Source organism: Delphinus delphis, chromosome 1 (genome assembly GCF_949987515.2).
Source record: "Delphinus delphis chromosome 1, mDelDel1.2, whole genome shotgun sequence".
NCBI classification, from domain to species: domain Eukaryota; kingdom Metazoa; phylum Chordata; class Mammalia; order Artiodactyla; family Delphinidae; genus Delphinus; species Delphinus delphis.
Genome location: NC_082683.1, coordinates 43959949 through 43987345, shown reverse-complemented (window position 1 = coordinate 43987345; position 27397 = coordinate 43959949). Strand labels below are relative to the sequence as shown.

Genomic DNA, 27397 nt, shown 5'->3' with positions numbered 1-27397 from the left:
TTTTTTTTTCAGCCTTACATCCCTGCAATAATTTATATCCAAGATTCCTCCTTTTGGTATCATAATATTTCTTCTTTTAACAAAGACTTTAGTGTTTACTATGTTCAGGCACTGTGCTAAGTACCTGAAATACTCAAATAATTATTATCAGTTACTAACCTCTGTTTCTACGTATGCAGAGAGTCTGGCCTAAGTTCTTTCTTTTTGTTGTGTTTTGTTTGTTTTATAACAAATTCATTGAGATATTTATATATCAAAAAATTAATCCTTTTAAAGTATATTAATTCAGTGGTATTTTAGTATATTCAAAGTTGTGCAACCAACACCACTATCTAATGTTAGAACATTCTCATCACCCCAAAAAGAAAACCATACACATTAGCAGTCACCCCCACCCCCACCATCCTCCCCTCCTGCCGGCCCCTGGCAACCACTAACCTACTTTCTGTCTTGATGGACTTGCTTATTCTGGACATTTCACACAAATGGAATCATACAGTATATGGTCTTTTGTTACTGGCTTCATTCACTTAGTATAATGCTTTTAAGGTTTATCCACGTTAAAGCACGTTATCAGTAATTAATTCCTTTTGATGGCCAAATAATATTCCATTGTATGGATGCAGCACATTTTGTTTAGCCATTCACCAGTTGGTGGCTGTTTCCCCTTTTCAGCTATTATCAATGATACTGCTATGGACACTTGTGCACAAGTTTTTATATGGACATAGGATCTAATTCCTCTTATATTTAGAAGTAAAAATTTGGGTCATAAGGTAATGTTTAACCTTTCGAGGAACTATCAAGCTGTCTTCTAAAGTGGCTGCACCATGTTACACTCCTACCAGCAACAAATGAAGGTTCCAATTTCTCTACATCCTTACCAACATTCTTGTCTGTCTTTTTTATTTTAGTTATCCTAGTGGGTGTGTCAATCTTTTTCTTGTACATAGATAACACACCTGAACCTATCTAGAATGAACCATGGGTCTTAGGACTCCAAAGAAGCTATTCTAAAAATATTTAATCTAGGCCTACTTATCTCAACAGCCATGGAAGCAATTCTTAACATGTGACTGTCCTGAAATCAACTACCAACATTTTCTAATTAAATCAAGAAATCAAAATGATTGTCAAATTTTTAAAGTGAAGGAGAGAAATTCTCTTATTTTGGCTTCCCTTAAAACATCTCACTCAAATTAAGTTAACTTTCGGAAAAACTAGTAACAACAATAATCTTTTGGGGGCTATAAAGTTTTCAAGTGCTTTTATATACATTATTTCTTTAATTTTCATAAAACCCTGAAAGTAGTTGCACAGGTGTTAATATTAGCTCATTAAGCAGAAAAAATTACTGAGGCTCTAAAAGGTTAAGAACCCTTTAGACTATTCTCTATCCTACTGCCAACTAATCCCTCTAATATAACCCACCTAACACTAACATAAATATCACTTTCACGTTTGAATTTAAATGGCTCCCCACAGCCTACAGGATAAAGTCTGCCATCATTCAAAATTCTTCATAATCTGAAGGATATTTATATGTTCTTATCTTCAGCCCCTTTTTCATCCTCCCCAGGTTTTTTTGTTCTGACCACTTTGAATGCCATGAACATACATGCCTCTATGCCCTTGCTCATGCCCTGTCCCAGTTCACTCACCTCCTCCTACTCTCCATTCCCACCTAACTTCATCAATTCAAGTCTCAGCTCACACGTTAACTCTTCTGGAAAGGCGTTTCTGCCTCTACTGGACATTTTGATAGCCCTTTGCACATACACCCACCTGCAAGTTTCTTGCTAAAGCAGTTTTTTTTTTTTTCCCGGGAAAAATTTCCCATGTCTATTTTCCCACTAAACTCAATGTTTCCTGAAGGGCAAGGACGTATGACAAGTAAGCAACACAACCAGAAATCAATCTCAGGTTGGTTTAACTTCAAATTCAAAGCTCTTTCCATTTGCTCATACCATATGGCAAAGTAGGTTATATCAATACTTCCAAAATTTAGCCTATAAAAGTAGTTTCTGTCACCATAAATAAATTAAAAGAAAGTTCAAGTCTTTTCCACATTCCTTAAAATCCTTTATCCTTCAAGGTTCTGTGGAGATAATCTAGAAGAGTAGGTAGTAACGCTGGTGTGCTGGGCCACCCAAGGAGCCAGGCTTCCTTTGGGGCCAAGAGCCCATGAACAGCTACTTCCAGCTGCATCTATGCGTCATCTGCTTGCACAATGCCTCAGGAATAGTTATGTTAGACACCAACAAGTTAGAGCAGGAAATCACCAGCAAACGTTTAGGAATTCTACCTGAATACCTGGAAATTCCTCCCACATCCTTAAGACAGATGTAGATTAATTTTGCACCTGCTGTTACTTTTGACAACCAACTGATCCTCTTATAAAATCAAATCCTTTGGTCAATAAAACATTTTCAATTGAAGAAGGAGTGAAAGAGGGCAAGGAAATGGACAAGGAGGAGAGAGTTAAAAGGGTAAAGAAAATACATATCTGTTGCAACACTAGAGATCACTAATACTAAGAAAGTTCTAAGTGCCTGCTTGCTTGAAGAAAAGTACTTCTTTCTGAGTAGGCAAAGGGTCAAGGAGTAGGTCCTGTTGTAAACTTAATAGGAACAAAAAATTAAGACAATTCAAAGAAGGGCAATGGGGTATTGCTATCGAAAACAAAAGTGGAAATAAAATCTCTTGTCAGGCTTCCTTTGCAATGCAGAAAATGCATGAATTGACAAAAGATTCCAAGACTTTCACTTTCTAGTACTGCAAACATTTAGGAAACTGACAATCGTGGGAAGGAAAAAAGAAACAAGGGGACAAGGTCCATGCAAGTGAGGTTACAGAAGGAGAAGAAAAGAATTAAAATGGGAGCAAGAGGCATACATTTGCAAAGCTAAAAGAAAACTGTGAAATAAAAACAGCACTGTTTCGTTAATCCCAGTAATGAAATATGCAATGGTTGACATACAGCCATAACAGATACTCTCTAAACTATTTTCTTTTTTGACAGAATAAAGTCGAAAAAAAAGAAAAAATAAGGGACAACCTGGCAGAAGCAACTATCCTATGGATTACTCTGCAGGCAAATACTGGTGGCATGAAAAAAATTTTTTTCAAGCTGAGCCCTTAGAGAGTCCAGCTTCACTTTAGTGGACATTTGTAATAAAAGAAATTTAAAAAACAATAATGAGATATATTTCCCTACTATTGGCAAAGATTTTTTTAAAGCCAGCCAACAAAGCACTGGAGATAGTGTGAAGAAAAAACCATCACTCTCACGAACTGTAAATAAGTTCCCTCTTTTTGGTGGATAGTTTGGCAACACGTATCAAAAAGCTAAACATACATATCCAACAACCCAACAATTTCCCCTTCTAACTAGTTGTGCTGAGGTAATCATGGCGTTAAGTATTTAAAAATGAGGGCAAAAGGAAATTTATTATACCTGTTTTTTTTACTTGCAAGATTTAAATACAACACAATGTTCAACACAGGAGGCTAGTTATATAGATTATGATACCTATATTCAAACGTGTACTATGGGGTCATTAAAACTGATGGTAAGGATTTATATTTATGGGCAGGGAACATACTATCAAGAGAAGAAAGCAGGTTATAAAATAACAGGTAGGGACTTCCCTGACAGTCCGGTGGCTAAGACTCCACACTCCCAACACAGGGGGCCTGGGTTCAATCCCTGGTCAGGGAACTAGATCACACATGCAGCAACTAAAGATCCCACATAGCGCAACTAAGACCTGGCGCAGCCAAAAAAATAAATAAATGAATATTAAAACAAAACAGGTAGACTAACAAGGGTGTATCCCTCAAGATGGCAGCAAGATAGGTCTGCAAGCTCCTGGGCCACTGCCTGCCTGCTGGGAACTGTCAGCCCTGGCCCCCTCTACATCAGGAAGATTGTTGATCATTATGAAAATTCTAGAAATGCAGGGTACTTTGTCAAGACACATCAGTCACTTTAGCTGTTTTCCCATCCACAGCACAATCACCTTAAGGTGTTAAGAAATCCTTTGTGCTATAATAAGGGAGTTACAAGATCTGCACAATGCTTGCCTTCACACTGTGGCTCTAACATGAGTGAAATGCACACCTTAAATGTTCTGAATCCTTTATTTCAGCCCACTGGTCAGCTTAATACATGTGTAATTGGAATTATGTGACTGTGGCTGTAACTGTGCCTCGTTGGTCACAATTAAAATCAATTATGAAATTCCAAGGTATCTTTAAGTTTGAAACAATGAAGTAAATACCTAATTTTACCTGAAGAGAATAACTCTCTATTTTGGAGAGTTACTGTTAGATTGCTTTAGTATGATTATTATCTATCAAGAACTAATTACTGATCCTCCAGAAGGCAGACAGCAGAAGCAAGAAGATCTATAATCCTGCAGCCTGTGGAACGAAAACCACATTCACAGACAGATAGATGAAATGAAATGGCAGAGGACTATGGACCAGATAGAGGAACAAGATAAAACCCCAGAAAAACAACTAAATGAAGTGCAGATAGGCAACCTTCCAGAAAAAGAATTCAGAATAATGATAGTGAAGATGATCCAGGACCTCAGAAAAAGAATGGAGGCAAAGATCAAGAAAATGTAAGAAATGTTTAACAAACACCTAGAAGAATTAAAGAACAAATACTTAGAAGAATTAAAGAACAAACAAACGGAGTTGAACAATACAATAACTAAAATGAAAAATACCAGAAGGAATCATTAACAGAATAACTGAGGCAGAAGAATGGATAAGTGACTTGGAAGAAAGAATGGTGGAATTCACTGCTGCAGAACAGAATGAAGAAAAAAGAATGAAAAGAAACGAAGACAGCCTAAGAGACCTCTGGGACAAAATTAAATGCAACAACATTCACATTATAGGGGTCCCAGAAGGAGAAGAGAGAGAGAAAGGACTCGAGAAAATATTTGAAGAGATTATAGTTGAAAACTTCCCTAACATGGGAAAAAAATAGCCACCCAAGTCCAGGAAGCACAGAGAGTCCCAGGCAGGATAAACCCAAGGAGAAACACACCAAGACATACACTAATCAAATAGACAAAAATTAAAAAGACAAAGAAAAATTATTAAAAGCAACAAGGGAAAAATGACAACACACAAGGGAACTCCCATAAGGTTAACAGCTGATTTCTCAGCAGAAACTCTACAAGCCAGAAGGGGGTGGCAAGATATATTTAAAGTGATGAAAGGGAAGAACCTACAACCAAGATTACTCTACCCAGCCAGGATCTCATTCAGATTCGACAGAGAAATCAAAATCTTTACAGACAAGCAAAGAGAATTCAGCACCACCAAACCATCTCTACAACAAATGCTAAAGGAACTTCTCTAAGTGGAAAACAAAAGAGAAGAAAAGGACCTACAAAAACAAACCCAAAACAATTAAGAAAATGGTAATAAGAACATACAAGCTGATAATTACCTTAAATGTGAATGGATTAAATGCTCCAACCAAAAGACACAGGCTCACTGAATGGATACAAAAACAAGTCCCATACATATGCTGTCTACAAGAGACCCACTTCTGACCTAGGGAAACATACAGACTGAAAGTGAAGGTGTGGAAAAAGATACGCCATGCAAATGGAAATCAAAAGAAAGCTGGAGTAGCAATACTCGTATCAGATAAAATAGACTTTAAAATAAAGAAAGTTACAAGAGAAAAGGAAGGACACTACATAATGATCAAGGGATCAATCCAACACTTATAAATATACATGCACCCAACACAGGAGCACCTCAACACATAAGGCAAATGCTAACAGCTATAAAAGAGGAAATTGAGGGACTTTAACACTTCACTTACACCAATGGACAGATCATCCAGACAGAAAATTAATAAGGAAACACAAGCTTTAAATGATACAATAGACCAGATAGATTTAATTGATATTTATAGGACAGTCTATCAAAACACAGCAGTATACACTTTCTTCTCAAGTACACACGGAACATTCTCCAGGATAGATCACATCTTGGGCCACAAATCAAGCCTCGGTAAATTTAAGAAAACTGAAATCATATCAAGCATCTTTTCCGACCACAATGCTATGAGGTTAGAAATAAACTACAGGGGAAAAAAATGTAAAAAACACAAACCCATGGAGGTTAAACAATACATCACTAAATAACTAAGAGATCAATGAAGACATCAAAGAGGAAATCAAAAAATACCTAGAGACAAATGACAATGAAAACACGACGATCCAAAACCTATGGGATGCAGTGAAAGCAGTTCTAAGAGGGAAGTTTATAGCAAAACAATCCTACCTCAAAAAACAAGAAAAATTTCGAAGAAACAATCTAATCTTACACCTAAAGGAACTAGTGAAAGAAGAACAAACAAAACCCAAAGTCAGTACAAGGAAAGAAATCATAAAGATCAGAGCAGAAATAAATGAAATAGAAACAAAGAAAAGAACAGCAAAGATCAATAAAACTAAAAGCTGGTTCTTTGAGAAGATAAACAAAATTGATAAACCTTTAGCCAGACTCATCAAGAAAAAGAGGGAGAGGACTCAAATCAATAAAATTAGAAATGAAAAAGGAGAAGTTACAATGGACACCACAGAAATACAAAGCATCATAAGAGACTACTACAAGCAACTCTATGCCAATAAAATGGACCACCTGGAAGAAATGAACAAATTCTTAGAAAGGTATAAAGTTCCAAGACTGAACCAGGAAGAAATAGAAAATATGAACAGACCAATCACAAGTAATGAATTTGAAACTGTGGTTAAAAACTTTTCAAGAAACAAAAGTCCAGGACCAGATGGCTTCACAGGTGAACTCTATCAAACATTTAGAGAGGAGCTAACACCCATCCTTCTCAAACTCTTCCAAAAAATTGCAGAGGAAGAAACAGTCCCAAACTCATTCTATGAGGCCACCTTCACCCTGATACCAAAACAAGACGAAGATACTATAAAAAACATTATAGACCAATACCATTGATGAATATAGATGCAAAAATCCTCAACAAAATACTAGCAAACAGAATCCAACAACACATTAAAAGGATCATACACCACGATCAAGTGGGGTTTATCTCAGGGATGCAAGGATTCTTCAATATATGCAAATCAATCAGTGTGATACACCACATTAACAAATTGAAGAATAAAAACCATATGATCATCTCAATAGATGCAGAAAAAGCTTCTGACAAAATTCAACACGAATTTATGATAAAAACTCTCCAGAAAGTGGGCATAGAGGGAACCAACCTCAACATAATAAAGGCCATATATGACAAACCCACAGCGAATATCATTCTCAATGGTGAAAAACTAAAAGCATTTCCTCTAATATCAGGAGCAAGACAAGGATGTCCACTCTCACCGCTAATATTCAACGTAGTTTTGGAAGTTCTAGGCACAGCAATCAGAGAAGAAAAAGAAATAAAAGGTATAGAAATTGGAAAAGAAGAAGTAAAACTGTCCCTGTTTGCAGATGACATAATACTACACACAGATAATCCAAAAGGTGCTACCAGAAAACTACTAGAACTAATCAATGAATTTGGTAAAGTTGCAGGATAAAAAATTTATGCACAGAAATCTCTTGCATTCCTATACACTAACAACAAAAGATCAGAAGGAGAAATTAAGGAAACAATTCCATTCACCACTGCAACAAAAAGAATAAAATACCTAGGAATAAACCTCCCTAAGGAGGTAAAAGACCTGTACTCAGAAAACTATAAGCCTCTGATGAAAGAAATCAAAGATGACACGAACAGATGGAGAGATATATCATGTTATTGGATTGGAAGAATCAATATTGTCAAAATGACTATACTCGCCAAAGCAATCTACAGATTCAGTGCAATCCCTATCTAATTACCAAGGGCATTTTTTAAAGAACTAGAACAAAAAATCTTAAAATTTGTACGGAGATACAAAAGACCCCAAATAGCCAAAGCAATCTTGAGGGAAAAAAACGGAGCTGGAGGAATCAGACTCCCTGATTTCACACTATACTACCAAGCTACTGTAATCAAGACAATATGGTACAATATGGCACAAAAACAGAAATATAGATCAATGGAACAGGATAGAAAGCCCAGAGATAAACCCACACACCTATAGTGAACTAATCTATGACAAAGGTGGCAAGGATATACAATGGAGAAAAGACAGCCTCTTCAATAAGTGGTGCTGGGAAAACTGGACAGCTACATTTAAAAGAATGAAATTAGAACACTCCCTAACACCATACACAAAACAAACTCAAAATGGATTAAAGACCTAAATGTAAGACCGGACACTATAAAACTCTTAGAGGAAAACATAGGAAGAACACTCTTTGACATAAGTCACAGGAAGATCTTTTTTGACCCACCTCCTAGAGTAATGGAAATAAAAAAATAAATAAACAAATGGGACCTAATGAAATTTAAAAGCTTTTGCACAGCAAAGGAAACTATAAACAGGACAAAAAGACAAACCCTCAGAATGGGAGAAAATATTTGCAAACGAATCAATGGACAAAGGATTAATCTCCAAAATATATAAACAGCTCATGCAGCTCAATGTTAAACAAACAAACAACCCAATCCAAAAACGGGCAGAAGACCTAAACAGACATTTCTCCAAAGAAGGCATACAGATGGCCAAGAGGCACATGAAAAGATGTACAACATCACTAATTTTTAGAGAAATGTAAATCAAAACTACAATGAGGTATCACCTCACACCAGTCAGAATGGGCATCATCAGAAAATCTACAACAACAAATGCTGGAGAGGGTATGGAGAAAAGGGAACCCTCTTGCACTGTTGGTGGCAATGTAAATTGACCTAGCCACTATGGAGAACAGTATGGAGGTTCCTTAAAAAACTAAAAATAGAACTACCATACGACCCAGCAATCCCACTACTGGGCATATACCCTGAGAAAACCATAACTCAAAAAGAGTCATGCACCACAATGTTCACTGCAGCACTATTTTTTTTTTTTTTTTTTTTTTGCGGTATGCAGGCCTCTCACTGTTGTGGCCTCTCCCGTTGCAGAGCACAGGCTCCGGACGCGCAGGCTCAGCGGCCATGGCTCATGGGCCCAGCCACTCCGCAGCATGTGGGATCTTCCCGGACCGGGGCACGATCCCGCGTCCCCTGCATCGGCAGGCAGACTCTCAACCACTGCACCACCAGGGAAGCCCTGCAGTACTATTTACAATAGCCAGGACATGGAAGCAACCTAAGTGTCCATCAACAGATGAATGGATAAAGAATATGTGGCACATAATACAATGGAATGTTACTCAGCCATAGAAAGAAACGAAATAGAGTTATTTGTAGTGAGCTAGATGGACCCAGAGTCTGTCATACAGAGTGAAGTAAGTCAGAAAGATACATACATACAAATACTGTATGCTAACACATATACATATAATCTAAAAAAAAAAAAAGGTTCTGAAGAACCTAGGGGCAGGACAGGAATAAAGACGCAGATGTAGAGAATGGACTTGAGGACACAGGGTGGGGGAAGGGTAAGCTGGGACGAAGTGCAAGAGTAGCATGGACATATATACACTACCAAATGTAAAACAGATAGCTAGTGGGAAGCAGCCACATAGCACATGGAGATCAGCTCAGTGCTTTGTGATCACCTAGAGGGATGGGATAGGGAGGGTCGGAGGGAGACGTAAGAGGGAGGAGATATGGGGATATATATATATGTATAGCTGATTCACTTTGTTATAAAGCAGAAACTAACACAGCATTGTAAAGCAATTTTACTCCAATAAAGATGTTAAAAAAAGAAAGGAAAAAGAAAAACTAAAAATAGAATTACCATATGACCCAGCAATCCCACTACTGGGCATATATCCAGAGAAAACCATAATTCAAAAAGACACACGCACCCCAATGTTCATTGCAGCACTATTTACAGTAGCCAGGTCATGGAAGCAACCTAAATGCCCATCGACAGACAAATGGATAAAGAAGTTGTGGTACATATATACAATGGAATATTACTCAGCCATAAAAAGGAATGAAATTGGGTCATTTGTAGAGATGTGGATGGACCTAGAGACTGTCATACAGAGTGAAGTAAGTCAGAAAGAGAAAAACAAATATCGTATATTAATGCATATATGTGGATTCTCGAAAAATGGTACAGATGAACCGGTTTGCAAGGCAGAAATAGAGACAGAGTTGTAGAGAACAAACATATGGACACCAAGGGGGGCAAGTGGGGATGGGGGTTGGTGGCGGTGGGATGAATTGGGAGATTGCAATTGACATATATACACTCATATGTATAAAATGGATAACTAATAAGAACCTGCTGTATAAAAAATTCTTTTAAAGAACTAAGTACTGTACATAAACATAGTTGCATATATAATATAAATTTAAAAACTCAACATGAATTGTATGATCGTTATGTAAAACTGTATGTTAATACACACAGAGAGATGTCTCAAAGAATGTCAACCACTGTTAACAGTTTAGTGAACTCTTAGTAATGGCATTTCAGGAGATTTAAAATTTTTCTTCTTTTTTTTTTTTTTCAGTATGCGGGCCTCTCACTGTTGTGGCCTCTCCCGTTGCGGAGCACAGGCTCCGGACGCGCAGGCTCAGCGGCCATGGCTCACGGGCCCAGCTGCTCCGCGGCATGTGGGATCTTCCCGGACCGGGGCATGAACCCGTGTTCCCTGCATCGGCAGGCGGACTCTCAACCACTGCGCCACCAGGGAAGCCCAAAATTTTTCTTCTTTATATGCTTCTGTATAATCCTTTTAATTAGATCATTTTTACAACAAGAAAAACAAATTTTAAAACTGTGAAAAACTCAAGCACAAAAGATTTCTTTTTAAAAGGAGTTTTGATATTAGGTACCTTTAAGGCTCCTTTAAATATTATTCTTTCGAATGGTTCTAAGTAAGATCTTCGTAATTCAGAAGGAAATTATACCAAAATAAATTAGAATCCCTTTACATCACTCAAATCTGGAGATTTATTCATCTCTGACATGCACTCTTACCAAAATTACAAGGAAGCCATAGTAGACACTAAGAAATATAAAATACACTCAATACTTGACAGTACGATATAAATTTTCAACTGGTACCACTCATGGCAACACCTGAAATCTATATCTGCTTCCTCTAGCCCCAGGGTCCTCCTGGTAGTATTGGGTTGACCAAAAAGTTCGTTCGGGTTTTTCCGTAAGAAATATCCCAATATTTTACATAAATCTTACCTCTTCGAGCTTCTTCTCAATCTCCTTAAAGACAAGACTTGCCTTAAATCCATCAACTGCAGAGCTGGTTGGAGCAGCCTCAATTTGATGAGTTCTAAAAGAACTGGGGGAAAGAATCGATTTCAATCCAGGGAGTCATATAGGTACTAGGTTTTTTAACATTTATACAGTAGTAATTTTCAAAAACCCTAACAGAGATGCTGTGCCTTTTACCCAAAGGAAACTGTTATTAAGCCAATAAAACAATTAAGCTTTTCTTCCCATTTTTCAACAAATATTGAGTGCTCACTAGATGGTAGGCCTTGTCCTTGAAAATATACTAAACCAACGAACCTACCCTCATGAAGCTTCTAAGCCACTGGGGGAGACAATGAACATGCAAAAAATAAAGAATATAGTTACTATGAAGAAAATAAGGCAGATTAAGGAGATATAAAGAAAGTATATTTATGTGTGTTGGTCTATTTTATTTATTTTTTAAAGATTTATTTTATTATTTATTTAATTTACTTTTGTCTGCGTCGGGTCTTAGTTGCAGCACGCGGGGCCTTCTTTGAGGCGTGCGGGCTCTTTTGTTGCGGCATGCGGGTTATCTCTCTACTTGTGGCACACAGGCTCTGTAGTTATGGCATGTGGGTTCCAGAGCATGTGGGCTCTGCAGTTTGTAGCACACGGGCTCTCTAGTTGAGGCACGCGAGCTCAGTAGTTGTGGCGCAGGCTTAGTTGCCCCGCAGGCATGTGGGATCTTAGTTCCCTGATCAGGGATCGAACTGGTGTCCCCTGCATTGTAAGGCGGCTTCTTTAGACCCCAGGTGGTCTATTTTAGATAGCCTAGTCAGACAGGCCTCTCTGAGGAGGTGATATTTAAATTAGGTATTAAATTATGTAAATGAGCCAGCCATGTAAAGATTTAGGTGGAGAAGTCAGCTCTATACTTCCAGTACAAAGAACTTGATGTAGAAACTAGCTTAGCAGTTAAAGGAACTATAAGAAGGCCAGTATGGCTGGAGCAGAGCAGAGGAGAAGGACCTAAGGTCACAGAAACATGCAGGGCAAGATAACAAGGGGCTTTACAGGTCACAGTTAAGAGTTTGGATTTTATTTTAAGTACCTTGAGAACTGTAGGGTATAATCTGGAGAGTAGCACAATCCATTTACATGTTTTAAAAAATAAATCTGGCTGCTAGCTGGAAAATGGACTATAAGAGGGCAAGTGAGGAGGCAGGGAGACCAATTAAGAGGCTACTGCAGTAGTCCAGGCAAGAGACGATGGTGATTAAACAGGGTATAATGAAGTGGGGAGTAAGCAGAGGTTGGACTCGAGATTTATTTTTTAGCTATGACACAAGATATGAATTTACTAACATCCGTCTATTGGTTGCTTGATACTTGGGGAACAACTATAGATAAATGGCCTGATGTGGCAGAAAGAACATAGTCCCTATAGCTACAAAAGCCTGGGTTAGAATCTCAAGGCTTCCTCCACTCACTAGCTATGCGATTCTGAGCAAGCTACTTCATCTCTGTGCAACCTCTGGTAGGGAGGCAGGGAAGAAGGTGGAGGGTGCCGGTGACTTTGCAGAATTAAGTGGAATCCCGTGTGGAAGGTACCTAGCAGAGATCCTGGCCCATGGTAAAAAATGACAGCCACGACTATTACAGGCTGCAGAGCCTCAAGCATTAGATGCTGAGAGAAACTGAAAGGTCTGAAGAAGATGAGGGCACTTTAGGATTTTAAGTAATTCCTCTGAAATACCACAAGCATCCTGGCTGGCGGTGGCTGAGGCCAGGACTGGAACAACAAACATCGGAAGGATATACTTGAAGGAGTCAAGAGCGTAGCAGCTGCTCAGTAAGCAAAGCATTTCTTTCCTTCTTTCTCTACCTCCTCTCCTTCCTTCTCTTTCTCCCCACCCACCCCACCCATTTCTCCTTTCCCTTCCCTTCCCTTTCCTTCTTTCTATCATTTCATAAATATTTAACGACTGCCTGCTACAGGCCAAGCATTGTTCGAGGTACTGGGAGTACAATGGCGAACAAGTCAGACCCAGTCCCAGTCCTCACTGAATCTATATTTTTCCAGGAAAAAAAGAAGAAAACAGAAAAAATAATTACAAGTATTAGGAAGCAGACAAAAAGAGGAACCGAGGTTAAGGCAGTCAAGGAATGATGTCTCTGAGCAAGTGAATTTAAGCTAAGACCCAATTAAAGGAAGAAAAGGAGCTAGACATTCAAAGAGGAAACTTGCAAAGATCCTGAGAGAGAAAAGAGTTTAGCATGTTAAAAGAAAGTAAAAGAGGACCAGTCACTAGAGTACAGTAAGTGGGGGCAAAATGACACAAAATGAAATTGGGGAACTGGGCAGGGACCAGACCATCCAGGCCAAAGAAGGGATTTTGGGAAACCACTGAAATGATTAAACAGGGAAGTGAAATAGTTTGATTTGTGATTATTCTTACAACTGTGCAGACAATGAATTGGTGGGGTTGGGATGCAAGAACTTAGGTGGGGAGAGGGTTACGAGGCTGCTGGAGTGGTCCAAATAGGAAGTGGAGGCAGTCTGCCAGCGGAGATGGAGAGAAGGAAGTGGATTCAAAATATATTTTAAACATTGAATCCATAAGCCTTGCTGCTGGGCACGAGAGAGATCTAAGGGGGAGGGGAAAGAGCAAGGATGATTTAGGTGTTTGGCCTGAATAACTGAAGGGATGACAGTGCCATTTATTGACAAAAGGAAGAATGCAGTGAGAGTAAAGGGGATCAAAGTCCCATCTCAGGCACAGTCAGTATGGGACCTTTGTGAGACAAGAAGGCAGTTGGATATGACAGTCTGGAGCTCAGAAGCAGTCTAGGCTGGAGATAAAGTCGGATAATCATTAGCATAATGAAAGTATTTAAATCCATGGGAACAGACAAGCTCACCTTGAGGGAATTCTAGAGAAAGAAGTAAGCCTAGGACAATACCCTGTGGATCTCAATTATTTAGAAGTCTGGGAGGGAAGAGGAAGCAGTAGCCAGGGATGCAAGAGGAAAACTAGAAGAACATAATGTCATAGAAGCCAAGAGGGGAGAAAGAATCTGGGAGGGAGGGAGGGAGGGAGGAAACTATGTCAAATGCTGCCAAAGGTCAAATACCCACTGGACTGGCAACATGAAGAGTTCAGCTGACTTGGGCAAAAGCAATATTAAGCAAGTGTTGGAAGGCAGAAGTCAGTAGAGATTACAGTAAATTAAAGAGTGAATAGGAGCGGGAAATAGAAACAGTGTGTCTCTTTTGAGACATTACTTTCAGGGGAAATGGAGTGGTCTCTGGAGGGGAGGGTGGTATTAAGGAAAGTTTGTTTTTGTTTTAAGATTAACATATTAGAGCATGTTTGCTTGATGATGGTAATGAGCCAGGGGAAAAGAGACAGAAGTCTTGAGAAGGTGAAGGGGGATGAGATCTAGTGACCTATGAAGGAAGAGGAGGAGACTCAAGGGAAGAAGAGGATCAGAAGGGTAGAATGCTAGATAGGTCTATAAGTCTTGGGATGGAAGATAAGGGAGTTTGGGTCTAATGACTTCTGTTTTTTCAACAACATACAAGGCAAAAGTAATCAGCTGAAAATGAGGGTGAAAGGAGGGTATGGAAAGTCTAAGAGGTTGAAAAGTGAACCTACTAGAGAAATCATATTAATATCACAACAAGGAATGGAAGTAAGCTCTCACCATGCTGAAATACATGCAATTCTCAGAGCATGGCATGCTACTTCATACTTCCATGCCTTTGCCCTTGCTGCTCCCTGTGTCTGGAACACCTCCGTCTTAGCAAATTCTATTTTACCCTTCAAGATCCAGGCCAGGAAACTCCCTTTCCGTGAAACCCTAGTAAATGTCAGCTTCTCAAGAGCAGATACCACAGCTTTTGAAAAAAATAATCTTTATTAATATCCCCAGTTCCTGACACACAACAGGTATTCAGTAAATAGTGACTGAATAGAACTGAATTACACTGAATTCTCTCTTAGCTAAATTCTAATTTTTTCCTGTTCCATTTAGAGCAGAATTATCTATGGTACACCATTTTCTCAGTCAAAAGTCTGAATGAGTGGCCTAAAATCAAGTGGCTACAACTAGTCCTCCACAAGCCAGTTTCATTTCATTAATAGTCCAACTTTTCAGCCTTTAATCATAAACATCACTGTGCCCTCTCCAAGCTTGACACTTTCTAACTGTATGTGATAAAATAATAACTGACACTTCTCAGCGTACATACAAAGTATCTTGATACTTTATGGGGCAGAGTTCAGACAAGTTCTGACAGGTCACAGATGTTTATTTTGCTTCTGTTGAAAAGTTCACTCAGTTAATGATTAACCAACTTTTCATCCAGATTAGGGAAAAAATTTATAAAGTTATATCAATATTTTCTGAAAATCCCTCATATCTTACAATTTATTTGATATGTGCCCTGCTCTAGGGAAGCTGAATATAACTTACACAAACTCAGAAAATAACTTACTCATATTACAAAAGGATGCACCTCATGATTTCTTTTTTTTTTTTGAGATAGATTTGAAATTTTAGTAAAAGCTTTTTTGCCCACCCAAATCATATTCTTCTTTCTTTTTTTTTTTTTTTTAACATCTTTATTGGGGTATAATTGCTTTACAATGGTATGTTAGTTTCTGCTTTATAACAAACTCATGATTTCTTTATATTCGAAGTTCTTTTAGCAGAAACTAAAGTCTGATTATTTTTATTTTTTTTACCTTGGTTTATACATAAGTTTTCTGGAATAAATCTAGTATATAAAATGTTGGAAGGGACTCTGAAGATTAACTATTTAGTGTATGAATTCCCTCTATGCTTCCTGAAATTTTCATTCCAAGGTCTAGAACACAGGCACTGTTTCAACAATGTCAAAGATCAGAAGCACAGGGGCTTCCCTGGTGGCGCAGTGGTTGATTGTCCGCCTGCCGATGCAGGGGACACGGGTTCGTGCCCCGGTCCGGGAAGATCCCACATGCCGCAGAGCGGCTGGGCCCGTGGGCCATGGCCGCTGAGCCTGCGCGTCCGGAGCCTGTGCTCCACAACAGGAGAGGCCGCGGCAGTGAGAGGCCCGCGCACCACCAAAAAAAAAAAAAAGATCAGAAGCACAGAGTAGCCAACAAAACAGGAACTTTGAACTCAGATATATGAAGGTTAGAGTCTTGACCGCTACCACTTAAGACTCTCTTTAGATACATTGTTTTCACTCTGATCATCAATCTCCTCATCTATAAACAAGGTACAAAACTTACCATGTGGATTTCTATGAGGATTAAACAAAGCAGTGAAGAGGAAGCACCTAGCATGGTCTTGGTGCTCATACTAGGCCCTCAAAAAGTGGTTGTTAAAGAACTATTACAACTCAATAATAAAAAGACAACCCAATTTTAAAATGGCCAAAATATCTGAATAGATATTTCTCCTAAGATATACAAATGGCCAATAAGCACATGAAAAGATGCTCAGGGGCTTCCCTGGTGGCGCAGTGGTTGAGAGTCCGCCTGCCGATGCAGGGGACACGGGTTCGTGCCCAGGTCCGGGAAGATCCCACATGCCGCGGAGCAGCTGGGCCCGTGAGCCATGGCCGCTGAGCCTGCGCGTCCGGAGCCTGTGCTCCACAACTGGAGAGGCCACAGCAGTGAGAGGCCCGCGTACCGCAAAAAAAAAAAAAAAAAAAAAAAAAATTTTTAAAGTGGCCGCTGCTGTTTGTACTGTTCAGGAAGAATACAGGATCCTACATTTTAATCAAATTTCCATCCCTAAATCTAACATTTTACCAGTTTTACCAGTAATTAGTCTGTTCAAATTAGAAATGGTTGTGCGACACACACAGGACAAAAGAATAGGGTTCATTTGCAATCAGCAACTCCCCTTGACCTCTGAACGGGCACACGGCCCCATCACAGACAGAAATCCAGCCCAGAAAGCCAAACTGTGGACTTCAACAGGTTGGATATATGCCTCACTCTGAACTAAAAATTAAAGTTCATCTTTTCCAAACTTCTAGGTGACATTTATAATTTAATATATAAAACCATTTTCAACAGTTTAACCAGTGACGTGAACTACAGAAATAGGAAAGAAAAAAGGAAAATAGCTATAGATAAATCAGAAATCAACAGTTTATTGAGCAACTGAATGAGTGGCAGGTACTTTTTGTTAGTTTTCTAATCCCTGAAGTAGATATTTTCACTCTTTTCTAACTGAGGGAAAGGTGAACATGTCCTAAGCAAGCAGTGTGACGGAAAAGTTGATGGGGTGTTCTTTCCACTGATCAACACTGCCTCTCTGATAATTCCAGCCTATAAAAAAATTAAAAAAGATGTCGCATACAGGTGGCATTTCAGTAGTTTTATAATTTCTTCATTCTAACTGCTAATTAATTGGTGGCTACATTAGTATGGAGAAAGATAAAAATCAGATAAGATTTTTGCATGTGTTCTTAAATATCTCTTTTTAAATGAAACTAAGGGACTTCCCTGGTGGCACAGTGGTTAGGAATCCACCTGCCAACGTAGGGGACACGGGTTCGACCCCTGGTTCAGGAAGATCCCACATGCCGCACAGCAACTAAGCCCATGCGCCACAACTACTGAACCTGCACTCTAGAGTCCGTGAGCCACAACTACTGAGCCCGCGTGCCACAACTACCGAAGCCTGCGCACCTAGAACCTGTGCTCCTCAACAAGAGAAGCCATCGCAGTGAGAAGCCTGTACACTGCAACAAAGACCCAACGCAGACAAAAATAAATAAATATTTTAAAAAATAAATGAAACTAAAATCGTGTGTGTGTGTGTGTGTGGTGTTGTGTGTGTGTCCACTGTGTCCCCTGAGAAGTCCTGGAGGTAATAACAACAAGCACTCAGCCAGCAGCCACACTGTGGTTTCTAAATACCATTCTCCACTAAAAGGAACTAGGGCTCTCTGAAGAAATGGTTGATCTTAGGGCTGGGGCAGGGAAAATACAGGATGAGCCTGGAATACCTTCTTGAGCTAGAAAGCAAGCAAGTAATAAATAGAATCACAAGACAGTACAAGTCAGCTAGAAGGGGCTTCTGCTGGCTAAAGCAGGGACATTTTGAGTGTCAAAATAAATGATACTAATGAATTATAACCCACTGAATAAAACATGAATTCATGAGTTCATACCGATATATTTATCGATATAGATGAATATGAACAAATTTTTTAATGGGGGAGAAGAGAATCTCCCTTACAGCAGAATATCACTTAATAAATATAAGGTATGATGAAGTTAGAAAAATATCATCAGTGGATGCTAAGATGAATGAGTAAAAGTTGGATGAGGAACAGGATATTTACATAATCGCAAAACATCTCACCACAAATTACCTATTAAGTACAAAGGAAAAACAGTAACTCTTTCAGAGGAAAACATGGTAGATACCACCTTAGTCAAGAAATCAAAGCTAAACATCACCAATATAGGATAATGCACATCATGTGCTTCCAGTCATGGTGCATTACGTATACATCATCACTTCAGTGGTATTCCTGCAAAAAATGTGTAACCTGAACCTAATTACGAGGAAACATGTGACAAATGCAAACTGAGGGACATTCCATTCTTAAAGAATCTACTTATACTCTCCAAAAAAGTCAAAGTCAAGAAATAAGAAAGGCTGAGGGATTGTTTCAGATTAAAGGAAACTAAAGAGACATGACAGCTAAATGAACTCAGGATCCTAAATTGGATCCTGGACAAGGAGAAAGACTAAAGCTTATAGTATCTTTTAAAGAGATATTATTGGGATAATTGTCAAACTGTGAATACCTTCTTTGGATTAGGTAATAGCATTTTTTAAAATTTACTTATTTTTTAATATTTATTTATTTAGGCTGCGCCGGGGCTTAGTTGTGGCATGTGGGATCTTTAGTTGCCGCATGCGGGCTCTTAGTTGTGGCATGTGGACTTCTTAGTTGTGGCATGCGGACTTCTTAGTTGCAGCACGCAGATTCTTAGTCGTGGCATGCATGTGGGATCTAGTTCCCCGACCAGAGATTGGAACCTGGGGCCCCTGTAGGTAATAGCGTTTTATCAGTGTTAAATTTCCTGATTTTGATAGCTATACTGTGGTTGAGTAATAGAATATTCTAGTCTTTAGAAATGCATACTAAAATATATAAGGGTAAAAGAGCATAATGTCTCCAACTTTCAAACATTTCAGAAAACACATGCATATATATATATATATGCGCATATATGTATATATGCATGTAGAAAAATGATGAAGCACATGAGGCAAAATATAAACAATCTGAGTACAAGGTATATAGGAGTTCCTTGTACTATTCCTGTAATTTTTATGTCAAAATCAAGGTTTCTAATTAAAATACAAAATTTAGAAAATGAAAAGGCTAATCACCTACAATCTCACCACTACCAACAAGTTTCCTATATTCATTTTTTCCACATTGCTTCCTCTAGTCCTTGTTTATGAGCACACATACATGGGTACAACTTTTACTTCTTTTAACTTCTTATATCACTTAAGGTTTTCACCTGTTGACTTAAACTTTCAAGCTAACTTAGACAATTTTCCATTAAAAAGGAAAAACTGGAGTGATCCAAATATGCCTCAACCAGGGAATGGATAAGCTGTGGTACATCCATACAAACGAATACCACTAAGCAATAAAAAGGAACAGATTACTCACACACAAAACATGAATGAATCTCAAATGCATTCTGCTAAGTGAAAGAAGCCAGACTCAAAGGCTTTTTGATTCTATTCACATGATATTCTGGAAAGGGGCAGAAAACAGACAGTGGTTGCCAAGGAATGGAGGACAGGGGGAAGGGTCGACTACAAAGGTGAACAAAGAATTCTGGCGGGTGATGCAATTGTTCTGTATCTTGATTATGGTGGTAGTTACTTGACTGTACATGTTTGTCAAAACTTTCAGAACTATGCACTAAACAGGTGGACTTTCACTGTATGTAAATTTTTATACCTTAATTAAAAATAGAAAAAACAAGCAGGGCTTCCCTGGTGGTGCAGTGGTTGAGAGTCCGCCTGCCGATGCAGGGGACACGGGTTCGTGCCCCGGTCTGGGAGGATCCCACATGCCGCGGAGCGGCTGGGCCCGTGAGCCATGGCCGCTGAGCCTGCGCGTCCGGAGCCTGTGCTCCACAACGGGGGAGGCCACAACAGTGAGAGGCCCGCGTACAGAAAAAAAAAAAAAAGAAAAAAAAAGAAAAAACAAAACAAAGTTGGGTTTAAAAACAGGTTTCACTTAACAGAATACAAAATGCAAATCTATCCTCAATCTGTGTCTTACATAAAATGAATAGGATGTTATAATACAGAGTCAATACTTATATTCAAAAGTGGTCTAAAGGAAAGTTTAACTGTAAATTAAATGCAATTGGTCACAGTTCTTAAATAAGACCGCTCCTCTTCATTTTCATGGTCCCTGTTGCAGCACTAAACATTTCTTATCCACACTACTGCAACTGCTTCCTAAGGATTCCTGGCCTCTGGTCCCTCCACCACTCAACTCAAAGTAATACCAGACTGATCTACCTAAAGTAAAGTGCGATATAATCACATAATCTTTTGCTAAAACTCATATTCTGTAGGATAAATTTCAAACTCCTCAGCATAACATTGGAAGCATTTCAAAACCTTGATCCAATCTACTGTTACAGCTGCAACTCCTGTCACCTATGTATTACTGACTCTGCCCCTCTACCCAGGCACAACAAAATAATCCACCCTCTACCCACACAGGACAACCACTCTTATATTTTCAAATTGTGTACCTATGTACAGACCTGGGATGCCCTTCCTGTACACTTTTGCTGGGCAATCCTAGTCATCCCAGTTCAAATTTAGGTCCTTCATACTAATTTCTTCCTCTGGCCTTCTATAGCATTTTGAAAAAGGTATGTCTGCCTTCCGCATCTACTCAGAGGACCATACTTAGGGGCCTAAGCATATAGCAGCTGCTCCATCAAAGTTAGCTAAACGAGAAACTAAGGAAATCAGATCATGTGCAATCAGTACCTTAAAATTACTTTGTTTAAAACAAATCCTCATTTTAAAACTATATCTGCACCATCAGAGTTAGAATTATTTTCACAACTTTGGCCTTTGAAGTGGGATATGTTCTATCACTAAAATTATCAAAAATATCTTCAATACTTGAAGCCAATTTCTTTCAGTCATTAATATATCATCTGGATTTGTTCATTCTTCTGGCTTCCCAGAAATATCAACTATAGTTATCGTGAACAATTCTATCTCCCAATTATTTAGTCTCCTGAAAATAAAAGAACTATGAGGAGGGACCTCCAAGATGGCAGAGGACTAAGATATGGAGATCACCTTCCTTCCCACAAATACATCAAAAATACATCTACATGTGGAACAACTCCTACAGAACACCTACTTAATGCTGGCAGAAGACCTCAGACTTCCCAAAAGGCAAGAAACTCCTCACGTACCTGGGTAGGGCAAAAAAAAAAAGGAAAAACAGACACAAAAGAACAGGGACGGGACCTGCACCTCTGGGAGGGAGGTGTGAAGGAGGAAAGGTTTCCACACACTAGGAAACCCCTTCGTGGGCGGAGACTGAGGGTGGCGGAGGGGGGAAGCTTCGGAGCCACAGAGGAGAGCGCAGCAACAGGGGTGCGGAGGGCAAAGCAGAGAGATTCCCACACAGAGGATCGCTGTTGACCAGCACTCACCAGCCCGAGAGGCTTGTCTGCTCACCGGCTGGGACGGGTTGGGGCTGGGAGCTGAGGCTCAGGCTTCGGAGGTCAGACCCCAGGGAGAGGACTGGGGTTGGCTGTGTGAACACAGCCTGAAGGGGGCTAGTGCGCCACAGCTAGCCGGGAGGGAGTCCAGGAAAAAGTCTGGAACTGGCTAAGAGGCAAGAGACCATTGTTTCAGGGTGCGCAGAGGAGAGGGAATTCAGAGCACTGCCTAAACGAGCTCCAGAGATAGGTGCGAGCCACGGCTATCAGTGTGGACACCAGAGACTGGCACGAAATGCTAAGGCTGCTGCTGCAGCCACCAAGAAGGCTGTGTGCAAGCACAGGTCACTATCCACACCTCCCCTCCTGGGAGCCTGTGCAGCCTGCCACTGCCAGGGTCCCGTGATGCTGGGACAACTTCCCCGGGAAAACACGCGGCGCATTTCAGGCTGTTGCAATGTCGCGCTGGCCTCTGCCGCCACAGGCTCGCCCCGCATTCCGTACCCCTCCCTCCCCCAGCCTGAGTGAGCCAGAGTCCCCTAATCAGGGGCTACTTTAACCCCGTCCTGTCTGGGCGAAGAACAGGCGTCCTCAGGCGACCTACACGCAGAGGCAGGGCCAAATCCAAAGCTGAACCCCAGGAGCTGTGCGAACAAAGAAGACAAAGGGAAATCTTTCCATGCAGCCTCAGGAGCAGCAGATTAAATCTCCACAATCACCTTGATGTACCCTGCATCTGTGGAATACCTGAACAGACAACGAACCATCCCAAAATTGAGGCAGTGGACCTGGGGAGCAACTGTAGACTTGGGGTTTGCTTTCTGCATCTAATTTGTTTCTGGTTTTATGTTTATTTTAGTATTTAGAGTTTATTATCATTGGTAGATTTGTTTATTGATTTGGTTGCCCTCTTCCTTTTTTTTTTAATATTTTTTTTCCTTTTTCTCTTTTTGTGAGGGTGTATGTGTATGCTTCTTTGTGTGATTTTGTCTGTATAGCTTTGCTTTTACCATTTGTCCCAGAATTCTGTCTGTCCACTTTTTGTTTTGGTTTTGGTCTGTATACTTTTTAGCACTTGTTAACATTGGTGGATTTGTTTTTTGCTTTGGTTGTTCGCTTCTTTCTTTTTTTTATTACTTTTTTATTTTTAATAGTTTTTTTTAAAAAACTTTATTTATTTTTTCTTTCTTTCTTTCCTATTTTTACCTCCCTTTTCTTCTGAGGTGAGTGGCTGACAGGGTCTTGGTGCTCTGGCCAGGTGTCAGGCCTGAGCCTCTGAGGTGGGGCAGCCAATTTCAGGACATTGGTCCACCAGAGACCTCCTGGCCCCATGTAATATCAAATGGCGAAAGCTCTCACAGAGGTTCCGTCTCAACGCTAAGACCCAGCTCCACTCAACAACCAGCAAGCTACAGTGCTGGACACCCTATGCCAAACAACTAGCAAGACAGGAACACAACCCTACCCATTACCACACAGGCTGCCTAAAATCATAGTAAGTTCACAGACACCCCAAAACACACCACCAGATTTAGTCCTGCTCAACAGAAAGACAAGATCCAGTTTCATCCACCAGAACACAGACACCAGGCCCCTCCACCAGGAAGCCTACAGAACCCACTGAACCAACCTTACCCACTGGGGGCAGACACCAGAAACAACGGGAACTAAGAACCTGCAGCCTGCAAAAAGGAGACCTCAAACACAGTAAGATAAGCAAAATGAGAAGACAGAGAAATACACAGCAGACGAAGGAGCAAGGTAAAAACCTGCCAGACCTAACAAATGAGGAGGAAATAGGCAGCCTACCTGAAAAAGAATTCAGAGTAATGATAGTAAAGATGATCCAAAATCTTGGAAACAGAATGGAGAAAATACAAGAAACCTTTTACAAGGACCTAGAAGAACTAAAGAGCAAACAAACAATGGTGAACAACATAATAAGTGAAATTAAAAATTCTCTAGAAGGAATCAATAGCAGAATAACTGAGGTAGAAGAACCGATAAGTGCCCTGGAAGATAAAAGAGTGGAAATAACTACCACAGAGTAGAATAAAGAAAAAAGAATGAAAAGAATCGAGGACAGTCTCAGAGACCTCTGGGACAACATTAAACGCACCAACATTGGAATTATAGGGGTCCCAGAAGAAGAAGAGAAAAAAAAGTACTGAAAAAATATTTAAAGAGATTACAGTTAAAAAATTCCATTATATGGGAAAGGAAATAGTCAATTAAGTGCTGGAAGCACAGAGTTTACCATAAAGGATAAATCCAAGGAGAAACACGCCAAGACACATATTCATCACACTATCAAAAATTAAATACAAAGGAAAAATATTAAAAGCAGCAAGGGAAAAGCAACAAATAACATACAAGGGAATCCCCATAAGGTTAACAGCTGATCTTTCAGCAGAAACTCTGCAAGCCAGAAGGGAGTGGCAGGACATATTTAAATAAGTGATGAAAGGGAAAAACCTACAACCAAGATTACTCTACCCAGCAAGGATCTCATTCAGATTTGCCAGAGAAATTAAAACATTTACAAACAAGGAAAAGCTAAGAGAATTCAGCACCACCAAACCAGCTTTACAACAAAAACTAAAGGAACTTCTCTAGGCAGGAAACACAAGAGAAGGAAAAGACCTACAATAACAAACCCAAAACAATTAAGAAAATGGTAACAGGAACATACATATCGATAATAACCTTGAATGTAAATGGATTAAAACCTCCAACCAAAAGACACAGACTGGCTGAATGGATACAAAAACAAGACCCATATATATGCTGTCTACAAGAGACCCACTTCAGACCTAGGGACACAAACAGACTGAAAATGAAGGGATGGAAAAAGATATTCCATGTAAATGAAATTCAGAAGAAAGCTGGTGTAGCAATTCTCATATCAGACAGAATAGACTTTAAAATAAGGACTATTACTAGAGACAAAGAAGGACACTACATAATGATCAAGAGATCAATACAAGAAGATATTAACAATTGTAAATATTTACGCACACAACATAGGAGCACCTCAATATATAAGGCAAATGCTAACAGCCATAAAAGGGGAAATCGACAGTAACACAATCATAGTAGGGGACTTTAACACCCCTTTTTCACAATGGACAGATCATCCAAAATGAAAATAAATAACGAAACACAAACTTTAAATGACACATTAAACAAGATGGACTTAATTGATATTTATAGGACATTCCATCCAAAAACAACAGAATACACTTGCTTCTTGAGTGCTCATGGAACATTCTCCAGGATAGGTCATATCCTGGGTCACAAATCAAGCCTAGGTAAACTTAAGAAAATTGAAATTCTATCAAGTATCTTTTCCGGCTACAACATTATGAGACTAGATATCAATTACACGAAAAAATCTGTAACAAACACAAACACATACAGGCTAAACAACAAACTACTAAATAACCAAGAGATCACTGAAGAAATCAAAGAGGAAATCAGAAAATACCTAGAAACAAATGACAACGAAAACACGATGACTCAAAACCTACGGGATGCAGCAAAAGCAGTTCTAAAAGGGAAGTTTATAGCAATACAATCCTACCTCAAGAAGCAAGAAACATCTCAAATAAACAACCTAAACTTACACCTAAAGTAATCAGAGATAAGAGGAACAAAAAACTGTCAAAGTTAGCAGAAGAAAAGAAATCATAAAGATCAGATCAGAAATAAATGAAAAAGCAATGAAGGAAACGATAGCAAAGATCAATAAAACTAAACACTGGTTCTTTGAGAAAATAAACCAAGTTGATAAGCCATTAGCCAGACTCATCAAGAAAAAAAGGGAGAAGGCTCAAATCAATAAAATTAGAAATGAAGCAGGAGGAGTAGCAACTGACACTGCAGAAATGCAAAGGATCATGAGAGATTACTACAAGCAACTATACACCAAAAAAATGGACAACCTGAAAGAAACGGACAAATTCTTAGAAAAGCACAACTTCCAAGACTGAACCAGGAAGAAACAGAAAATAAAAACAGACCAATCATGACCACTAAAACTGAAACTATGATTAAAAATCTTCCAACAAGGGCTTCCCTGGTGGCGCAGTGGTTGAGAGTCTGGCTAACGATGCAGGGGACACGGGTTCATGCCCCGGTCTGGGAAGATCCCACATGCCGCAGAGCGACTAGGCCCGTGAGCCATGGCTGCAGAGCCTGTGCGTCCGGAGCCTGTGCTCCGCAATGGGAGAGACCACAACAGTGAGAGGCCCGCGTATCATAAAAAAAAAAAAAATCTTCCAACACACAAAAGTCCAGGACCAGATGGCTTCACAGGCAAATTCTACCAAACATTTAGAGAAGAGCTAACACCTATCCTTCTCAAACTATTCCAAAATATAGCAGAGGAAGGAACACTCCCAAACTCATTCTACGAGGCCACCATCAGTCTGATACCAAAACCAGACAAAGATGTCACACAAAAAGAAAACTACAGACCAATATCACTGATGAACATAGATGTAAAAATCCTGAACAACAACAACAAAATACTAGCAAACAGAATCCAAAAGCACATTAAAAGGATCATACACCATGATCAAGTGGGGTTTATCCCAGGAATGAAAGGATTCTTCACTATACACAAATCAATCAATGTGATACATCATATTAACAAACTGAAGGATAAAAACCATATGATCATCTCAATAGATGCAGAAAAAGCTTTTGACAAAATTCAACACCCATTTAAGATAAAAACCCTCCAGAAAGTAGGCATAGAGGGAATTTACCTCAACATAATAAAGGCCATATATAGCAAACCCATAGCCAGCATTGTTCTCAATGGTGAAAAACTGAAACCATTCCCTCTAAGATCAGGAACAAGACAAGGTTGCCCACTCTCACCACTATTATTCAACATAGTTTTGGAAGTTTTAGCCACAACAATCAGAGAAGAAAAAGAAATAAAAGGAATCCTAGTCAGTAAAGAAGAAGTAAACTGTCACTGTTTGCAGATGACATGATACTATACATAGAGAATCCTAAACATGCTACCAGAAAACTACTAAAGCTAATCAATGAATTTGGTAGAGTAGCAGGATACAAAATTAAGGCACAGAAATCTCTTGCATCCCTATACACTAATGATGAAAAATCTGAAAGAGAAATTAAAGAAACACTCCCATTTACCATTGCAACAAAAAGAATAAAATACCTAGGAATAAACCTACCTGAGGAGACAAAAGACATGTATGGAGAAAATTATAAGACACTGATGAAAGAAATTAAAGAAATTAAAGAAATTAAAGATGATACAAAAAGATGGAGGGATATATCATGTTCTTGGATGGAAGAATCAACATTGTGAAAATGACTATACTACCCAAAGCAATC

At 39.4% G+C, this 27397-nt stretch overlaps 1 protein-coding gene across 2 annotated transcripts in view; it reads right to left on the bottom strand.

The window, feature by feature from the left end:
• Positions 1-27397, bottom strand: part of SCP2 (sterol carrier protein 2) — a 163755-nt gene that overhangs the window by 23216 nt on the left and 113142 nt on the right. For both annotated transcript variants that reach the window (XM_060022190.1, XM_060022200.1), the window contains one exon: positions 11268-11370. In XM_060022190.1, coding sequence (XP_059878173.1) covers positions 11268-11370 — 103 coding nt within the window. The remainder of the gene's footprint in view (positions 1-11267; positions 11371-27397) is intronic.